This window comes from Cricetulus griseus, chromosome 2 (assembly GCF_003668045.3).
Source record: "Cricetulus griseus strain 17A/GY chromosome 2, alternate assembly CriGri-PICRH-1.0, whole genome shotgun sequence".
NCBI classification, from domain to species: domain Eukaryota; kingdom Metazoa; phylum Chordata; class Mammalia; order Rodentia; family Cricetidae; genus Cricetulus; species Cricetulus griseus.
This window is the reverse complement of record NC_048595.1, coordinates 15,060,937-15,080,948: the sequence shown is the minus strand read 5'-3', so window position 1 is coordinate 15,080,948 and position 20,012 is coordinate 15,060,937. Positions and strand designations below refer to the sequence as shown.

Here is a 20,012-nt window from a genome sequence, read left to right as displayed (position 1 = left end):
GATGCACTTACTATTTACTGGCTCTTCAGGCATGTTATTCTACTTCATCTTAGGAGTAACCTTGCTGGTGAATGTTGTCATCTCTAATTTATCAGTGTGGAAGGGAGGCTGAGAGAGCCTCAACCTGTCCAGGTTCTGTAATGCAGCAAGTGACTGAGCCTGGACTTGGCCCAGGTCTCCCAAACTTTCAACGCCTTATTTTACGGATATTTATATGGTGAGGATTCCATCATGCTGGTCCAGTTTGAAACAGGGCATTGAGGATTGAAGAGAGTAAATAGGGCAACCCCCTCAGCAGAGAGCCAGCACCTGGTAGGTGTTCAGTATGTGAGCTTTTCAAGCTGTTGGGAATTAGAGAAAAACCCAGCGACGACATGGAACTGCTGAGTAGAGCCTTGAGGGGTAGAGTCAAGGACAGGTGAACTGCTCATGGCGGTAAAGATGGGGTTTGACTTCGTCGAAGAATCTCAGGCCCCTTTTGTAAGTTGTTCTCAGTCTCCTCAAAGGGCGGAAGTGTGTTGCTTCCTAACGGTGGGAGCAAAGATACGTGTGTGAGGATTTTGTTCAGAGAGACTGGACTAGCATGACTGTTTGGGGCACCCAGAGAGGTCGAGAAACCTTCCAGACTTGGCTCAATGGCACAGGAGTGGAGAGACTGAGGCAGGCAGATTGCAAGTTCCAGGCCAACCTGGATCACGTAGGGAGACTGTCTAAAAAAAAAAAAAAAAAAAAAAAAAAAAAAAAAAAGGAAAGGGAGGAAGGAAGGAGGGAAAAAAAGAGAAGAAAAGAAAGAAAGAAAGAAAGAAAGAAAGAAATAGGGACAGAGAGAAAAGGAGATGAAGGTGAGGGAGGGAAAGAAGGAAGAGAGAGAGAGAGAGAGAGAGAGAGAGAGCACGAGAGAGAACAAACAAATACTGCCAGGACCAGAAGCCAGTGAGAGGGATGGGGTCTCAGCTGGGACCCTTTGGCCTTAGCCTTGGCAGAGGTACTGCTCTTGTTCCTGGCTGGGACTCTTACAAGCCAGATGGCCTGGTCCAGGGAGGAGAGGTCAGTGTGAGATGCAACCAACCCCTCCTCAGTGCTGGGATAAGGCTGGACTCTCCCTCCAGCCATGATGCTTATGACCTCACCAAGCTCCCATCCCCACCCCGGGTCTACCAGGAAGCCAGTGATTCCAGCTTTAGGAGAGGGAGGAACAGTCATTGATTGTTTTCAGCAAAGACTGGGAAGAACCCATGTGCCAGGTGTCACACCCTGCACTGGACCCCTGCCCCACCAGTCTCCATCCATCCACTCAAGACCCTGCCCATCCTCCTGCAGCAGGCTTTGTACAAGCCTGGCAGCTCTTTGCCCTCCCTGCCAGCATCCCCCTCACCAGAAGAGGGTGTTGGGAACCTGTAAGCCATGACTCACCCTCACCCTCAGCCAGAGAAACAGGCAGAGGAGTTGTGTGGGGGCTGGGAGCTCTAGAAGGCTCGCCTTGGGGTCTTAGCCCTGCCTGCTCACAGACCTCCCAACCAACTTGTGTAGGCGCCATGTGGATTCTATGCCTTCCTAGCTGCCCTGGACCCTGGGAAGGCCTCACTTAGAGAGCCACTGCCTTGGGGACCACAGGTGATAGATGTGCTCCGTGGGGCACACTCTGTGGGCACTGGGCCTTTGATATGCTGCTCTGTGGGTGATATGCAGATGGCTTTCATGTAAGCGTAGGAGAAAACCCTGTTCTCATCATCTATGATTCACTTGCCTGTGTATAACCCAAAGAGCACACGGAGTGGGAATGGATTGGAACCCGAGGCTCCACAGAGCAAGCTCTCAGCCTGTGGTTAGCACAGGGCCTGGTACATTTTATAATGCAAAGGCCACTCTATAGAGATTTGGGGAAGCCAACTCCCCCCCCCGCCCCCACCGCAAGCCCATATAGACACTGCCCCAGATCTCCCTCCAGTGGATTGTGGGTGGAGGGGAGCCTGCAGGGGCCTCCCAAGATTCCTCCCTGAGCCATGTGTGAGGGAAAGCATATGAACATCCCCTCCCAAATGGACCCTAGTCATGGCCGTGAGCCTGTGCCCCTCTCCATCACTGCAATAGCACAGCTGGTTGCCATGGAGACATGGCTCTGGTTTCTTGCAGCCTAGATGAGCAGTTACTGAGGGGGATAGGGTGTACAGCTGGTAGCCATCATTCAGTACCTCCCCAGGACCAGTGCTGGCATGAATGTGGGTAAGAGTGGTGGGAAGGACCTCTGAGGGTGTCAGAGATGGGGGCGCTGATTTTGCTTTCTAAGGTAACTTATGCTCAAGGCAGCATCCATGACCCCTTCCACTGCTTCCACTGGGCCCACTGAGGTACCACAGGCCTGTTTTCTTCTTAATTCCTATGGAGTTTCACAGAAACGGGGGTTTATCCTCATTTCATAGGTGAGGCCACTAATGAGGCCTACAGAGGCCAGCTGACATCCCTCATCTAGCCTGAGTCCTGTTCAATAAATAGGAAAGTGGCTAAGTATGCTTTTTAAAAATAGGATCTCCCTATAGCTCTGGCTGTCTTAGAACTCACTATCTAGAAGAGGCTGGCCTTCAACTCACAGAGATCTGCTTGTCTCTGCTTCCCAAATGCTGGGATTAAAGGTATGTGCCACATACCCAGCTAAATAGGCTTTTGTTGTTGTTTTCTTTTTGATTTTTTTCAAGACAAGGTTTCTTTGTGTAGTGCTGGCTGTCCTGGAACTCTGTAGACCAAGCTGGTCTCAAACTCAGAGATCTGCCTGCCTCTGCCTCCCAAGTGCTGGGATTAAAGGCGTGCACCACCACTGCCCAGCCTAAATAGGCTTTTTAAAAAAAAAAAAACAACAACAACAAAAGAATTTTATTAGATGGATTTATTTTTACACATATGAGTGTTTTGCCTGTATGTATGGTGTAGGTATGTATGTATATATGCCTATATGTATGTATTATGTTTATATGTGCACTATGTACATGTCTATTTCCTCCAGAAATCAGCAGAGGGTATGGTGTCCCCTGGAACTGGATGATTGTGAGCCACCATGTGGACACTAGGAATTGAACCCCAGTCCCCTGCAAGAGCAACAAGTTCTCTTAACCACTGAGGCATTTCTCCAGCCCAGTGTACTCTTTCTGAGGGTGACACTTGCCAGACCCGTGTGCCCCAAACTGGGTTCTAGATTATGGGAGTGTAGTGGGATCCATGTGGTCTGCTTTCCGGGCCCTAAATGCTGCCTACCTCTGTTTGCAGGAGCTTGCCTTTTGTGCCCGTCACCTATGACTCTCTTTATCCTGTTTCTGAAGCCTCTGTCACTGGAACCCCACTAGTAGCTGTATGGCTTTCAGCAAGCGTTTAACCTTTCTGTCCTCAGTTACTTGTCTGTTCCACAGAACCAGCCCCATGGGACTTCATACCCAAGCAGGTGGAGCTAGCCTGTGCCCCCAACTGACTCCTGCACAGAAGGGGACGTGTCCACTCCTGGAACCCCTAAAGTAGACAGCTGAGCCTTCTGGGCTCCAATCAGCATGGCCACTTGGCAGGCAAACATCTATTTTCATTCTGCTTTCCTTTCTTCTCCCACCCAAGATATGGTCTTGATGTTCAGACCAGGTTGTCTTGAATTTGCAGTACAGAGAGCACAGACATGCCCCACTGCACCCAACCCTTCATTCTGCTCTCGCCAGTGTGGTTTTCTTTCTTCTTAAGAAATCCTGCCTTTGCCTGCTCTGAGTAAGCCACGAAGCTCCTTGGGTGCCTGAAAAGGAAGCTGGAGACGTTGGGGGTACACATAGCTTACTCGCTGCCATCTCTGAGGGCTGAGCTGAGATCCTTGTGAGCTTGGGCAGCATTCAGGAATCAGGAAACATTTCCATTGCCCCAGGCACATCAGCAGAGGGCATATCAGAAGCCATGTGGACAGGACAAAGGAGATCCATTCAGAGTCCTGGGTGGCAGCTGCATCAGCTTCCAGAAGTTGAGGGTCCCATGCAAAGTTTGTGTGTGCCTCACTTTACTGAACCTTACCCATGAAATAGGTATCTCACACCCGTTTTCAAGATGTGCATATTGAGGTTCAGGATGTTAGTACCCCAAATCCCCCCAATAGGTGGGAGGCAGGGGTAGGTTTGCAGCTGTCTCCACTAGAGCGAGGCCTCTGCCTATTTCAGGATGGTTTGGGGGGCACAAGTGGCCTGGACGAGGTCCTGCCTTTGGGTTCGTTAGAGATCCTTGGTGATCCCAACCTTCCCTGGTCCTTCCCGCAGCTGAAGGAGCACCCCGAGAAGGGCGTGTATGTCAAGGGACTGTCCATGCACACGGTGCATAGTGTGGCCCAGTGCGAGCGCGTCATGGAGACCGGCTGGAAGAACCGTGCGGTTGGCTACACCTTGATGAATAAGGACTCCTCCCGCTCCCACTCCATCTTCACCATCAGCATTGAGATCTATGCCGTGGGTACGGGGCTGGCTGTGGGCAGAGGGTGGCCCGCATATGCTGAGCCAGGTTCCCACTTCTGCCAGGAGGGCGTCTCACCCCTTCGGAGCCCAGAGAACCCCATGGCAAACTGGGAAAAGATGACCTTAACTACCTGAAGAAAACAGACAAGGGTCCTCCCATGCTTGGGACCTGTTTCCTAGATCTGCACTAGAAACCACAGAAGTGACAGATAACACTGAGCCCCAGGCAGCATGCACCCATTACACCCATTATCTCATCTATTCTTTTCAACCCTCCCATGAACTAGTTGCTCACACCCCCGTTTTACAGATTTGAAGATCGAGTCTCAGAGATGGGGCAGGAGCTTGGTACTTGAGTAGCCTGCTCCAGGCCCTGGGTTTCATCCCTGGAAAATATGAAGGGCCAGAGGTCTGTGTGTTACTCAGGCCTCATGACTCCTCTTTCTCAGTAATTTTCTCTGCCCCTCTGTCTCTTCCTGGGAGAGCTGTTGAGAAAGAGGAGAAAGAAGCCAGACGTTGGTGGTGCATGCTTTAATCCCAGCACTCGGGAGGCAGAGGCAGGTGGATCTCTGTGAGTTCGAAGCCAGTCTGGTCTACAGAGCGAGTTCCAGGATAGGCTCCAAAAGCTACTGTGTCGAGAAAATCAGCATCTACTCTCAGCACCTACAGGCCAGATGCTGCATGAGGGGAGATGCTGTATGAGGGCTCCCTATGCTTCACCTGTCTGTTCAGCAACTTGGGCAACTTGTTCTCAGACCGGCACCCTGGTGCTTGCTTGAGTGAAGGACGTCAACCTGAGTGTAATTGGTTTTTTGTTTGTGTGTGTGTGTGTGTGTGTGTGTGTGTGTGTGTGTGTTTAACTGCTAGCCCTTTACTTTTTTGTTATTTGCTTTTTTGGGGAGCCTGCCACCCAGCTCCCAAATAAATTATATACAGAGTCTTATCCTTTCTTATGACCTTAGCTTGGCTTCCTTCTAGCTACTTTTTTTCCCTTTGGTTTTTCGAGAAAGGATTTCTCTGTATTGTTTTGGAGCCTGTCCTGGAACTCGCTCTGTAGACCAGGCTGGCCTTGAGATCTGAGATCTGCCTGCCCCTACCTCCTGAGTGCTGGGATTAAAGTCGTGTACCACCAACACCCAGCCTAGCCAGTTTTTCTTAAATTATCCTGTCTACTTTTTGCCTCTGGGCTTTTACCTTTCTCTGTTTCTGTATACTTTTCTTTACTTCTTACTCCATGGTTTGCCATGCAGCTGGGTGGCTGACCCCTTGTGTCTTCCTCCTCCTCTTACTCCTAGATCTTTTTCTCTGCCTGCTTATTCTCTTTGCCTGCCAGCCGGGCCTATCCTTTCTCTTGCCTTGCTATTGGCTGTTCAGATCTTAATTAGACAAGCAAAGTAGCACAGCTTCACAGAGTTAAACAAATGCAACATAAAAGAATGCAACACATCTTTTGCATCATTAAACAAATGTTCCCCAGCATAAACAAATGCAATGCATCTTAAAATAATATTTTACAACACATGCGTGTCCCTGGGGAGCCCACCTGAAGAGGATATGACCTCACAGTTGCAACTGGGGCAGGGACAGCTGCATGACTCTGGAGGGAGAAGCTCACAAGCACTCTTTGGGCTTTGCAGAGGTTTGAAGGGCTAAGTCTGTTCTCTCTAGCTCCTCTCTTTTGCTCTTTCTATGAACCATTGGAGGGTCTTCATGATGCTGAGTGGTGGCTGGAGGGTGCCCCTCTCACCCCTTTTCTCAGCTGTCATCCATGAGGCATTGATATTGTTTCTGGCTTCACAGTGCTGTGGGTGATGCTGTCATGTACACCTTTGTGTACAAGGCCGTTTCTGCTCTGAGACTCATTTGCTCAGGCTAGACCACGGTGAAAGCATGGGGCACACACATACTCAAGACTCATGACTTATCCTGGTACAGTCTACAAGCACTCTCCAAAAACGCAGCTAGTCTCTTCCTGCTCCATAAAAAAGGAAAAAAAAAAGATCTTATGGACCCAAATCCCTCCCTCACACCATCTAATATCAGCAAACATTTTATTTCCCTTAAGATTGCTTTGCACTGGTCAAAGAATATGTGGCCAGTTGACTGTATACATCCACTCCTGGTAGGAAGCAGTCAAGGCTACTCTTACTTTGTAGATGGATTCCTTGGAGGATAGAGAGGTGTGTGACTGTGAATATGCCATACAGTATGGGAGAGGGCAGGGTTGTCCTTCAAAGCGGGTAATTTTGGCATGGAAGGGTACACTCCCCTGGCGATCTTTTCATCTCCCCTTTGCCATCCTCTGCTCTTGAAGTCTGTCCAATCTGTTGTGAAAGAGACACTGCTGTCCCCATAGAACAGCCCCTTAACTTTGGAATCAGGCAGCCCCGAGTGCCCACCTTGTCTCCCCTCCTTGGCTTAGGCTTCTTCTGTATATATTATATTATTTATTTATTTATTTATTTATTTATTTATTGGTTTTTTGAGACAGGGTTTCTCTGTGGCTTTGGAGCCTGTCCTGGAACTAGCTCTTGTAAACCAGACAGAGATCCACCTGCCTCTGCCTCCCGAGTGCTGGGATTAAAGGCATGCACCACCAACGCCCGGCCTTCTTTTTATTTTATTTTTATTTATTTATTTATTTTTTGGTTTTTTGAGACAGGGTTTCTCTGTGTAGCTTTGGAGCTTATCCTGGCACTTGCTTTGGAGACCAGACTGGCCTCGAACTCACAGAGATCTGCCTGCCTCTACCTCCCGAGTGCTGGGATTAAAGGCGTGTCCACCAATGCCCGGCAATTTTTAAATGATTTATTTACATGAGCTTTGGTGTTTTGCCTGCATATATGTCTGTGTGGGGTGTGTCAAATCACCTGCACCTGGAATTACAGGCAGTTGTGAGCTGCTGTGTGGGTGCTGGGAATTGAACCTTGGTCCTCTGGAAGAGCAGCCAGTGCTCTTAACCTCTCAGCTATCTCTCCAGCTCCCTCCCCGCTTCCTCCTTGGCTTCTGGGTGGCCTTGGGAAAATTCCATGCCTTCTCTGAGCTTCAGTCTCCTTACCTGTACCATGGTAGGCTCAAATGTAGCCCCAAGCGGGTAGGAAGCCCCGAGGGCCTGATAGCCAGCCACCCTCACCTTGGGAAGATGTGGGGCTCACCAGCTGTTGCTCCCTGCCTGCCTATCTGCAGATGAACGGGGTAAGGACCACCTCCGTGCAGGCAAACTCAACCTGGTAGACCTAGCAGGCAGTGAGCGACAATCCAAGACTGGGGCCACAGGGGAAAGACTGAAGGAGGCCACCAAGATCAACCTGTCACTGTCAGCACTGGGCAATGTCATCTCGGCTCTGGTGGATGGACGTTGCAAGCACATCCCTTACCGAGACTCAAAGCTGACGCGACTGCTACAGGACTCACTGGGAGGCAACACCAAGACTCTGATGGTGGCCTGCCTGTCTCCTGCCGACAACAATTACGACGAGAGCCTCAGCACCCTGCGCTATGCCAACCGAGCCAAGAATATCAAGAACAAACCACGCATTAACGAAGACCCCAAGGACGCGCTACTTCGAGAGTACCAGGAGGAGATCAAGAGGCTAAAGGCCATCCTGGCCCAGCAGATGGGCCCTGGCCATCTGTCAGGTGGGACAGCCTGGGGAAGCAGGAGAGTGGAGGGCCAAGCAGTTTTCCCATCGAAAGAAATGCCCTTACTTTTTCTGACCCCCATAGGCAGGTCCTTTGTCACCACTCAGCTCACATACTTGAGTGGTAATGGCCTCTACCTGCCTGTGGCTCCAGAGAGAGGCCTGGCTGGCTGGCATATCCAGTCAGCCATAAGCTCACAGTCCACTCCCCGCCTCAGGCTTGCTCATCTGTCTACCCAGCTGTCTGCCTGGCTCAGCGGCAGGGGCGTCATGTACTCAGCATCTGGGTGACTCACCTCCTCACATTCCACCCCAGCTCCTGGAATTGCAGCTGCCATTCGCAGTCTGTCATCTGGCAGGCATAGAAACACAGGCCTGCAGGGCTTGAGGAGATGCCAGGGTGTTCTGTTGCCATCTCTTAGGAACAGTGAGCATAGAAGAGTCTAGCACCAGCCCCTTGGTCCTCCTGTCCACCTGCCGCCGTTGCCCCGTTCTAGACCGTTATCTACCCACCGCCCAATCTCCTCCCGTCAAAGCCCCCCTCCCTCTCATACCTTCCCACGCTCTTGCCTCCCTTCCACCCACTCCATGGCTTTCACAGTGCCCGCTCATCCATCCTTCCAACACCCACCCACCCTCGCAGACCACAGACCGTGTGCTGCTCTAACTGTGTGCGAGACTCCTAGCCTAGTGCTCAGTAACATTAATGCAGGGCCTCTCAGCCTCCCTCTTCCCTGTTAGTGCATTTTCCTCTTCTCTCTGACCCTTTAGCAAGATGTGGAGTGTCTGTCTGCCTCTTCTGCCTGCCTCTGCTGGCTTCCATTTCTCTCCCCCACACCCTCTTCTTGCCCCTAATCCAGGCAGGCCAGCCCCACCTATGGAATAGCCCTTGTCTCATGGCCTCTGCTGTGACCCACTTCTCTAAACCCTTACTGTTGGGGCTGGAGAGGTGACTCTGGTTAAGAACACCGACTGCTTTTCCAGAGGACCAGGGTTTGATTCCCAGCGAGCACATGGCAGCTCACAACAGTCTGTGATTCTGAGCACCCCACCCCTGCCTTTCCTTTGTATTCATTACACATTTGCACACTCGCTTGCTTCTCTCCCCTAGTGCACGCACAGTGCACGTGGTGAGGAGCTGTGTCTAGCGCTACTCCCCCAATGTCCTGAACTCTCAGCTGACTGGTCAATTGCATTTTACATAGAGTGGGTGCCTCACTCGCTCTTGACTCCTCATGTCTCTTTATCTTCAGCCCTGCTGTCCACTCAGACACCCGTGAGCCCTGCTCAGCCTGAGGAGAAGCAACTGCCTCCCGCTGCTGTACAGCATGACACTGAGGCAGAGAAGCAGCTGATCCGGGAGGTGAGACCCCCAGCGAGTCGGCAATATGGAGGAGAGGGTATCCCAGGGAGAGCCAGTGTGAAGGAGAGGGTGTCTCAAGGAGAGCCGGTGCCTGTAGGTTGTCACCCTGATTCACTCCCCATGGGGTTGGCATCATGGTGCCCTTTTTGTTTCTGAGGAAGCTGGGCTTCAAAGAGATGTCGCAACTTTTCCCAAGCTATAGGGAAGATGAGAATATCCAAGAGTTGGATCTAGGACCCAGGAACTTGGGTTCCTGACTTAGACTGCTGTTGGTGTCACAGTAGAACCTGTGTGGGGGAGAACTGAGGACCAGGGACATCCCCAAGAGAAGGTCTCCTTGGTAATGCTGTGTCTTAGTTTGGGTGTCTATTGCTGTGAAGAGATGCCATGATCATGACAACTCTTTTTTTTTTTTTTTTTTTTTTTTTTGGTTTTTGGTTTTTTTCGAGACAGGGTTTCTCTGTGGCTTTGGAGGCTGACCTGGAACTAGCTCTTGTAGACCAGACTGGTCTTGAACTCACAGAGATCCTCCTGCCTCTGCCTCCCAAGTGCTGGGACTAAAGGCGTGCGCCACCACAGCCCGGCAGGATCACGGCAACTCTTATAAAGAGAAACATTTAATTGGGTGGCTTACAGTTCAGAGGTTCAGTTCATTATCATCATGGTGGAAGATGGCAGCCTGCAGGCAGACATGGTGCAGGAGGGGGAGCTGAGAGTTCTACATCTTGCACAGGCAACAGGAAGTGAACTGTATCACTGGGGGTGGCTTGAGCATGTATGCGACCTTAAAGCCCGCCTCCACAGCAACACACTTCCTCCAACAAGAGCACACATACTCCAACAAGGCCACACCTCCTAATAGTGCCATTCTAATTGGGAGCCATTTTCCTTCAAACCACTGCATGCTAGAAAAGGAGTTTGGGGACTGATGTCCCCTGAACTGTGTCCCTGAAATGGGAGGGCTCTTGGTGGAGACCAGGCTATCAGAGTGGAGTCTGTTTGCCTTTGGTGCCACTGCCAAGCCTGGGCCTGAGAGCAGCATGGCAAGTTTATCCTAGGGAAAGTACAGCATTGGCTTCACCTAGGCCTTCTCACCACTCATCTCCTAGCATCCCTGGGAAGCAGCAGGACAGGAGATCTCCAGGGACACATACATAAGAAGACATGACAGAGAGCCCCCCTCAACTCCAGGCTCTGTGGGTTCCAGAGGCTCCTGCCACTTAAAGGCTGCCTGCTCACCTTGCCTGGTGGTTTGACACTGGATTGTCCCTGTAGGTACCTGGCTCCTCCTGAGGGGGGAACCCTGATACTAGGCAGAAGCAGCTCTGGCCTGGTTACATCTACAGCCAGGGGCCTTGTCTCTCAGCTGTGACCTCAATTAGGGGCCAGCCTTCAAGATCCTTGTCAGCTTGTGGGACCAGGAACCTGGCTTGGTGGCCCCAGTCCTGGGAGCTCTGGCCTTTGGGGTCATCTAAGATAGGTCTTAGTGTTGAGTCTGTCTCTAGGACCCAGATCTTGGCCCTTTGTGGAGGTGGCAGTTAGAAGAGGCTCTTTGGGGAGGGCTAAGCATCTCAAAAGGGGGCAGCCCTTCCTGTGTTAGGAGCCTTGATGCTCTGCAGGTACCAGTGACCAGGAGCCACACCTAGTGACTTGGAGTGGCTGTGCAATCCCACAGTGATGAGTGGATCTGGGCCACATATCCTCAGGGGAGGAGAGAACTGGACAGTACCTGGAATGGAACCTTCTAGGCAGGCTCCTGTGGCCTGGTAGGTTGGATGTTGCCTCCCCTAGTGGTCTCCAAGGAGAATACACCTCACTTTGGAGAGTACCTCATGGAAGCCATGGGTGTCGCCTGCCTAGTGGACAGTATAGGCCATCAGAGGGTGCTAGCAGACACTGCTGTCCCAGGATTCCATTTCTGACACTGGAATTTCTGCTTTGAGCTGTGATGGAAAGCAGAGGTGTGGCTGTCTTCCTCCTTCCCACCTATCCTCCTATGCATCTATTTCTTCTGAGTCATGTTCTCTGAGTTCCCATTGTGTGCTGCAAAATACATCCTGGGATAGTCAGACCCTAGAATGAAGCCCCTGCATGTACAAAGAGGGCCCTGGCCAGGAGGCAGCCCTGCTGTGCGCCCAAGGCACTGTCTCTGGGCTTCAGCCTCCAGTCAGAATGGGGAGGTTTGGACTGGAGGATTGCCATCCAGTATTTCATTGTCAATGGTATGAGTACCACTGGGTAGAAACACTGACTAGAGGAGGAAGGGCATTCATGACACAGTGTACTGTGGAAGGTTCCGTTGAAAACGCACATGCAAAGCATTAATCCATCAAAACTGCGAGGAGAGCAGTGCAGAGGGACTGTCACCCGCCAACTGTCACCCCCACTCGACAAAGGGACTCTCACCTGGTCCTCTCCTGTGTCGTCTGAGTGTCTAGAACTGGAGGTCAGTTCTGAAGGCAGGTTAAGTGGTGGTCAGTAACCACCTCTGTGTCTCCCACCACCCCAGGAGTATGAAGAGCGCCTGGCCCGCCTGAAGGCCGACTATGAGGCAGAGCAAGAGTCTCGGGTCAGGCTGCAGGAGGACATCACTGCCATGCGTAACTCATATGACGTGAAGCTGTCCACGCTGGAGGAGAACCTACGCAAGGAGAAAGAAACAGGTGTGTGTTGTCCTGGGGCAGCGGGAGCACACCTGCTGTCTTCCCTCTTGGTGACATGCGTGAAGGCTCATCTGCAGGGTAGGCTCGGACTCTCTACCCCTTACAATCCAGCCAGGCTGGTACCGCATTACCATCTGCCTGGAGGTGAGGAAGCAGGCCCAGAGCGGGGAGGTGACTTGCCTTTGGCCACACAGTGGGAGTAGCAGAGTCAGGATTGGAATCCAGGCACTCTGGGCCCAAAGCTGATATTGTCACGCAACACTATCTTGGGGTGGTGTGTCTACAAGCTGGGCCACCTCTGGCTTGTCAGTGCTGCTCAGCGATGGCTTCCTGGAGGAGGGGGTGAAGGCAGGGTTAGGCTCTGGAGAGAAGGCTGTGGAGCAGGGACAGATGACATGGAGCTGGGCTCTTGGGATCTTCAAGGTTCCGACTCAAGCTGGTCTTTGAGATACAGTGGGTACAGGCCACCTTCCCCTTGGGAGACTGTGAGACACTCTTGTTTGCTGCAGAGGCAATTCTCAAGGCAGAAGTCCTCTATAAGACAGAGGTCATGTCCAGGGCCGAGTTAGCCAACGGGTCTGAGTACTTACCAGCTTTGCAGTATGAGACGGCGGTGAAGCCCACCATCCTCTCCATGCCCGACACCCTGCCTGGTGATGTGGTCACCAAGAGCCAAGCTCCGCTCACATTTGAGGAACTGTCCAATGTGGAGCCGTCCAGGTCAGAGATTTCTTTTGGGTCTAATGAGTCATCTACCCTCGAAGACTCCTCCATGTCAGAGGCCTTCCCTGGACCTGAGGAGCTTTCCAACGTGGAGTTCTCCATGCCTGGGGTGCTGGCGGAGAGCAGGTACTTCTCTGATGAATATCTTGGTCCAGAGGCTGCTGCGTCTTCACTGGAGGCAGAGAACTACGTCCCAGAGGACGAGCCCCCACTGGAGCCCATGCACGTGTTAGCAGACCTGCAAGAACCCTTTGCTGAAGTGGAAGCCAAACTATCCACACTGTCCTGTACTGTGGCCATGACGGACCTGTCCCAGAAGGATGTCCCCCAGACTCCTGAGCAGGTAGTGAAAGTCCTATGGAGTGGGCAGGGTGGGCTGGGAGCACAGGGCTTATCGTCTACACGGGGCTGCTGATCTCTGCTGCTCACCAGTGACCACATGTGTCCTCCATGACTGGGTGGCCTCTCGGGGAGACTGCTGTCCTATGGTCTGGAAAGGACACATACTGTCAGACACACACTAGGAAAGCTGGGATGGAGCCCCCAAGTCATGTTAGGCAGACACCTGTTCCTTTGACGGGACATGGTGTGTGTGTGTGGGAAGTAGGGTGGGTTGCTCAGTTGCCGTAGTGATCCTGAGCTCCCAGCCTAAGAGAGACACAAGAGGTACCCACAGGACTTGGGGGTACCCCTCCTGTCCCTTCCTGCCTAATCTCTGGTGCCTTTCCTGTTTTAAGAAAATAATACTCTTTTCTCCCCATTTTCTGTTTTCTTCATGTAAGCACATGTGTGCACATATGCACATACATGTAACCAGGCCTTTGAAATCCCAGCTGCCACTTCGTGGTGCAGCATTGGCCAGTTGCCTCTCTAGGCCACAGGTCCCCTCTGAATAGTAGAAATGCTAGTTTGTGCCTTGCATGCACTGACACAGAGCGTACCCTGGGACACTGTAGGCACTCACCCACGTCCCGTCTCTCCTCTCATCTCTTCACCCCTACAGCAACATCAGGCAGGCAGAGGAGGTCTTGGGTGGGTCTGCAGCCCCCAAGAAGGCAAGATGAAGTGTCAGGGCAGTGAGGAAGTAGAGGGGATTTCTGGCCCAGATCATTTCTCCTCTCCCTCACCTATCCCCCCACCCCACCGTCAGCCATCCTCGACGGACCTGCTGGAGCCCAGTGACAGGAAGTCAGAAGCTGAGGTGGTTGACAGCCTCCTCCTTGACACTGTGAGTACCTGCCTAGCCCTCCAACTGCCTGGCCCAGTCTGTCTGACTTGCGCCTTCTCTTCCTGGGACTAGGATTCCTTGTCTCCACCATCCCATGGCTGAGCAATGTTTAAACAGAGGACTGCCACTCTGTGCAGTAAATTGGAGGCCTTCTGGAGACAGTGGCATTGGAGGCCCTTGTCTTACAGGAGCACCGAGGACTAGGGCTGCAGGCAGGCCTGGTGGTCCTAGGGCACTATCCAGGACCTCCTGTAGGCCTGTGGCACCCAATTTGAACACCCTTTGTCTAGTGCAACAGACAGGGGCGGGGGGGGTCTTCTAAAGCTCTTCACACTCAGGGAGAGCAACAATAAGTGTGCAAGTCTCTAGGCAGGGGCGGGGGGTGGGGGGTGACAGTAGGCAGTAGACAAAATGTTGGGAGGTCCCAGCTAGGAGGTGAGACAGAGGTAAGGAGGGGAAGCCAGGAAGAGCATTTCATGCCAGACTTCCTGAACGAGACACCAGTGTCCTCAGGGGCACCAAGGAGGACAGGTGGGGTGCAGAGGGTGCTTGGAAGAGACATGGGGGAGGGGCGGCAGCCAGGGAGAAGACCAGAGTGTCGGGTGAGTAAATCCCATGGGCAGCAGTGGAAGGTTCTAGTAGGAAAGGGGACATTATGATCAGTTCATATTTTTGAGAAAATTATCCTGCCTGCCTTGGTGACTGGATTAGAGAGCTCAAGAGAAGAGACGGGGAGCCCATTTGGGATGCTGGTGAAGATAATTGTACAAAGAATTTGTTTGAGTGCAAAACGTCTTATAGCTTGCTACAGGTTGTGTTCCTATTATCTTAAATCCATAATGTTCTGACATCTGAAGGTTTTTTTCCCTTTTTCCATTTTCATGGACACGTGTCCATGTTTTACATGTGTATGGGCCCAGGTCTGTGGGTGCACATGTGTGTACACGCACGTGGAGCCTCAGAGTTGATGCTGGAGATCATCTTTGACTGCTCTGACACTTTGTGCACTGAGACGGGGTCTTCCATCCGGCTGCTCTCAGTAGCCGGTTTGCTCTGGGGCCCCCTGACTCTCACCTCCTGAGACTGCAGTTACGAGGAACTGACATGGGTTCTGGGGATCTGAACTAAAGTTCCCATGCTTGCAAGTCCTCTAACCACTGAGCAGTCTCCCCAGCCTCTCACACATGAGACCACATGAGCGGCATCCTGGAGCTCAAAGTCTTTTAGATTTCCATGCATGCTGGGTTTTAGACTTTGGAATGCTCAGAGATGCTCAGCCTGTGTGTCTGAGGCAGGGGGTGAACCATGAAGGGCCATTCACGTCTCCTCCCATCTTTAACTCTGTGTCCAGGAGTCTGATCTAGGCCTGAAGGTGGCTGAGGAGGTGATGGCTGAGGCAGAGACTGGCATGTGGATGGAATCGGAAGCCCACATGGCCCAGGAGGCCGAGACGGCCCAGCCTCAGCCCTTGCTGGGCATGCCGAGCGTGAGAAGGGAGAGTGTAGGCGTGGAAGTGGCTGTGCTGACCGAGGAGCTGCAGCCTGTGGATCAACAGAGGGTGCTGGCCCGGTGAGCAGCAGGTTCAGGAGCCTGGGGTATGACTGGGAGAACCCTGGCCAAAGTTAGAGGTTGAGGGATTGTGGCCCAGGCTGGGGTGAGGTACGATCTGCTTCTCAACCCCTACTGAGCCCACACCAGGCTCCTCCTCTACCCTAAGAGGGGCAATCGGGTAGGGGAGGTGCCACAGCAGGCCAGGCAGGCAGAGCTCTGACCCAGAGCCACCCGGGCACCAGTTTCCACTCAGTCACCTGCTGGGATGTGTTTGTTCCATAATAGATAAAAACTGTGGAGCACCACCCCTATGCTGTGGGAGCACGGCTATGAGCCTGCTCTACTTCGGGCAGCATCAGTATTGGGGGTGGCTCAGCTCTGAGCCCTCAGGACACTGTTTGGAGGAACCCAGTTCTGAGCAGGCAGCTTCAGGTGTTTGCAGCTCAGTTTACCACTCTGGGAAGTGGGTTGTCGGGGAGCAGGTGGCAGACGGTGGCAGGCCAGCAGGATGTGTCACATTTGCTTTCTCCTCTGGGCTACAGCTTGCAGTTGCTGGAGCAGCAGGTAGTGGGGGGCGAGCAGGCTAAGAACAAGGACCTGAAGGAGAAGCACAAGCGGCGCAAGCGGTACGCAGACGAGCGCAAAAAACAGCTGGTGGCCGCGCTGCAGAATTCGGATGAGGACAGTGGGGACTGGGTGCTGCTCAATGTCTATGACTCCATCCAAGAGGAAGTGAGGGCCAAGAGCAAGCTGCTGGAGAAGATGCAGAGGAAGGTGAGGCCCTGGCTCAGGTCCCTGGCCCCATGCTCCACCTGGGCAACAACACTTCTTACAAACAGTGGCAGCCTTCTGTTCTCCACACAAGCATGTATTAAGTGCCTGCTGGATGCCTCTTCTAATGCTCCAGAAAAAAATGTCTGAATAGGGCCTGGTGGCTGAGGCTGGGGCCACGGGTGTGGTTAAAGACCAATGTTTTGTGGAACTGTGGATACAGGAGACACTGGTTACATGCTGAAAGGGAGGGTGGTGAATGGTGGTGGCTCAAGGCTCAGGGGGCTGGACACAGTGTCCATGGGGCACATGGAAAGGAGAATCAGTGAGCAGTTGGTGAATGGCTGGCGGGGGCGGGGGGTGGCAGTTTAGGGACTGAGCGGGCAGACAGGTGCTAAGCTGCCTTTTTCTGCTCATCACTTGTCACTTATCCTTGGTCAGCTCCGGGCAGCAGAGGTAGAAATCAAGGATCTGCAGTCAGAGTTCCAGCTGGAGAAGATCGATTACCTGGCAACCATCCGCAGGCAGGAGCGGGACTCGATGCTCTTCCAGCAACTCCTGGAGCAGGTGCAGCCGCTGATTCGAAGGGACTGTAACTATAGCAACCTGGAGAAGATACGGCGAGAGTCGAGCTGGGATGAGGAAAACGGCTTCTGGAAGATCCCGGATCCCATCATCATAAAAACCAGCCTCCCAGTAGGTCAGGTGCTCGGCTGTCCCCAACCTTCCCTGTCTCTTTGACAGCTGGCCATATTGCAGAGGGACAAAGCCTGGCCTCTTTCTGCAAGCTGTGGGTGCAACAGACATAGTATTCCTGAGGATCCAATCATTAGGGACCTGAGAAAGTGTGCTCTGGAGGCAACAGGTAGGGCTTGTGTGACCTCTGAGGGACTGTCATCTGTGACATGGGAATAAATGACAGCACCTTCCTTAAAGGTGCTGTGAGGTCTGTGTTATGCTCAGACATGCAAATGCCTTAGAGTGCTGCTTGGCACAGCACGGGAGCTTGGTTCTGTCACTATTGTCATTCCGTCTGTTGACAGTCCCACAAAGGAGCATGATTAAAACTGGATCTCAAAACAAGGCATAGTCGTGCATGCCTGGCGCCCCAGCATTTGGGAGGTGAAGGCAGGAGGATCAGTTTGAGGTTATCCTGGGCCACACAGCCAGGTCAAGGCCTGCTTGTGATACATGAGACTCAGCCTCAAGAACGAAGCAAAACAGGGGCTGGAGGGAAGGCTCAGCAGTCAGGAGTACATGCGGCTCTCGCAGAGGACCAGACTTTGGTTCCCAGCACATATCTGGCAGTAACTGATACTCAAATGAGTAACCTCTTCTGGCCTTTGTGGCCACTGGGCATGCATATACTGCATACACACTCACACACACGAAATAAAAATAAACTAATAAACAAAGCCCACAAAACCAAAGTAAAGAAAAATTTAAACCGACTCTTTAGAGGATCAAGTTCACAGCCAGAGCAGCAAGTTATACTAGGACCATGGATAGATACCAGCTGTTCAAGGTTCAATATGTGCTTTAGCCCTTGACTTCCTGTGTGATTTTATGAAGATCACTATACCTCTCTGAGCTTAACAAAGGAGGGATTGGAAAAAATGACCCTAAGGACTCATCCAGCTCAGATGACCTCAGAGTAAAGTCAGATTTTTTCTGTGGATCTTTCTCCACCATCTGTATGTGCATGCGTGTGCATGCATCTCTCTAGTTTCCTATGTGACACCCTGCAGTCCTTTTCCTGGTCACTGTTCATTGATATCTCCATTCCTGAAGTGATGGGTAGCCACAGATGCCACTCACCCAATTAAAACTCCAGCAAGCTCATTTCCTATGAGCCTCTCTCCTAGTCCTACTCACCTGATATCCTCCAGTTTGGAGCAGCGGTGTGGGCATCCTGTATCTGAGTCCTCTTATCATCTGTTTCCTCATCATCCCTTGACTGGGCTGGGAAATGCCCCCTGTTTCCAGCCTCCAGCCAGCCTGACCCCCACCCCAGGTAGAGTTGCTCCTACTACACCCTGTGCCCAGCTCCTCAATTTCTGTTTTCTCATAGCAGTTTCAACTGGGCCACAGAACAAGCCAGTCCGCAAAACCTCTGCAGTGGACAACGGCGAGCCGTTCATGGTAAAGACCAAGGTGGAAGGGAGGGATAGAGTTCTGGGGTGGAGGCAGGTAGATGGACGGGTTGCCTACTAAGTGCTGGGGGTCAGTGAAGCTGCTTCTGTCTTGCCTGGGGACTACAGCCAGATGCTGAGCCTGGACCTTTTCCCACCACTATGTTAGGAACCTGGATTCTCAGGTAGCCTCTCATTCAAAAGTACTGAACAAAGGGATAGTCTGTGGTAACTGTGGTGTCTCCTGCTAGCCTAAGGCTGGATTTACCTCAGTGACTTGACTTCTTAAGAAAGAAAAGGCTTTAAAACACTTTTAGCGTAGGACTACAGAGAGGCTATGTCAGAACACTTTTAGTTCCAAGTGACAGGTGTCAAACAGTCAACACAAAACAGACACCTCACTGATCCATGTAGGTGGATCAGTTTCAAGCATGGCTGAATCTTGGGACTCAGTCAGGGTTCTGTGTCTGACTTTGCCCTGTATCCCTGCCTCCGAGCTAGCTAGCTTCAGGCTTTCTCCCCAAGGAAGGGCGGTTGCTGCTGGCTGCTGGCAGTTAAGATCTAAAAGGAAGAAAGATATCATCCCTTCAGCCAGTTGTTCTCAACCAAATGGGTCATGACCCATTTGGAGGCCACCTATCAGATGCCCTGCACAGCAGATATCTGCATTACCATTCATAACGGCAGCAAAACTATAGTATGAAGTAGCAACGAAAATAATCTTATGGTTGGGGGTCACCACAGCATGAACGGTATGAAGGGGTCCCAGGGTTAGGAAGGTTGAGAGCCGCTGCCTGAAGCCATCATTACACCCGAGCTTGTGGAGAGACTGAGGCTGGCTCTGCCTGTCACAGGCCTACTCTATGTTCAGAAAGATGTAACTCTGTGATTGGTGCAAGTCTGGGTCCTACATCTGGCATTGTGAATTCTCTCCCCACCGGGATGGGAGGAAATAGTTAGTTACCCAGTGCAAAAGATTCAGACTGAGAAAAACAAGCCCATCCCAGCAGTTGTGAAAAAGAGCCTTCCCAGGAGTTGGTCGGTGAGGATGTGTTGGCCACAAAGGTAGCTGACGGCTGAGGCTTTTTGCATTGTGTATACACTGAGGAATTTGGGCCATGTAGTATCTATCACCCTTGGCCCTGTTGACGATGGAAGAAGAAACATGGACCCACCCACATCAAGGAAAGTGAGAGGAGGCTGTGACTTCCCTGGTCGATGCTGCCAGGACCCCTGACCTAGGAGTCCTCAGAGTGATGCAGCCCAGCAGATGCCCAGCATGGCATAGCTCCACACATCCCCAGAAACTCCTAAGCCCAGGGTAGGGTGCTCAGTGGATGCATAGATGAGGGGTCTGTCACTCATGAGGTTTTGAAATCCCAGCAGGAGGAAGACCGGTATAAGCTGATGCTTAGTCGAAGCGACAGTGAAAATATTGCGAGTAACTACTTCCGGTCTAAGCGGGCCAGCCAGATCC

General features: G+C 52.1%; 1 protein-coding gene across 1 annotated transcript in view; it reads left to right on the top strand.

Moving 5' to 3' along the window:
- The window catches only part of Kif17 (kinesin family member 17), a 31,540-nt gene that overhangs the window by 8,416 nt on the left and 3,112 nt on the right, over positions 1 to 20,012 (top strand). Inside the window, exons 4-11 of the mRNA XM_035439483.1 lie at positions 4,272 to 4,461; positions 7,650 to 8,102; positions 9,358 to 9,467; positions 14,004 to 14,081; positions 15,433 to 15,650; positions 16,175 to 16,406; positions 16,845 to 17,103; positions 18,478 to 18,545. Coding sequence (XP_035295374.1) covers positions 4,272 to 4,461; positions 7,650 to 8,102; positions 9,358 to 9,467; positions 14,004 to 14,081; positions 15,433 to 15,650; positions 16,175 to 16,406; positions 16,845 to 17,103; positions 18,478 to 18,545 — 1,608 coding nt within the window. The remainder of the gene's footprint in view (positions 1 to 4,271; positions 4,462 to 7,649; positions 8,103 to 9,357; positions 9,468 to 14,003; positions 14,082 to 15,432; positions 15,651 to 16,174; positions 16,407 to 16,844; positions 17,104 to 18,477; positions 18,546 to 20,012) is intronic.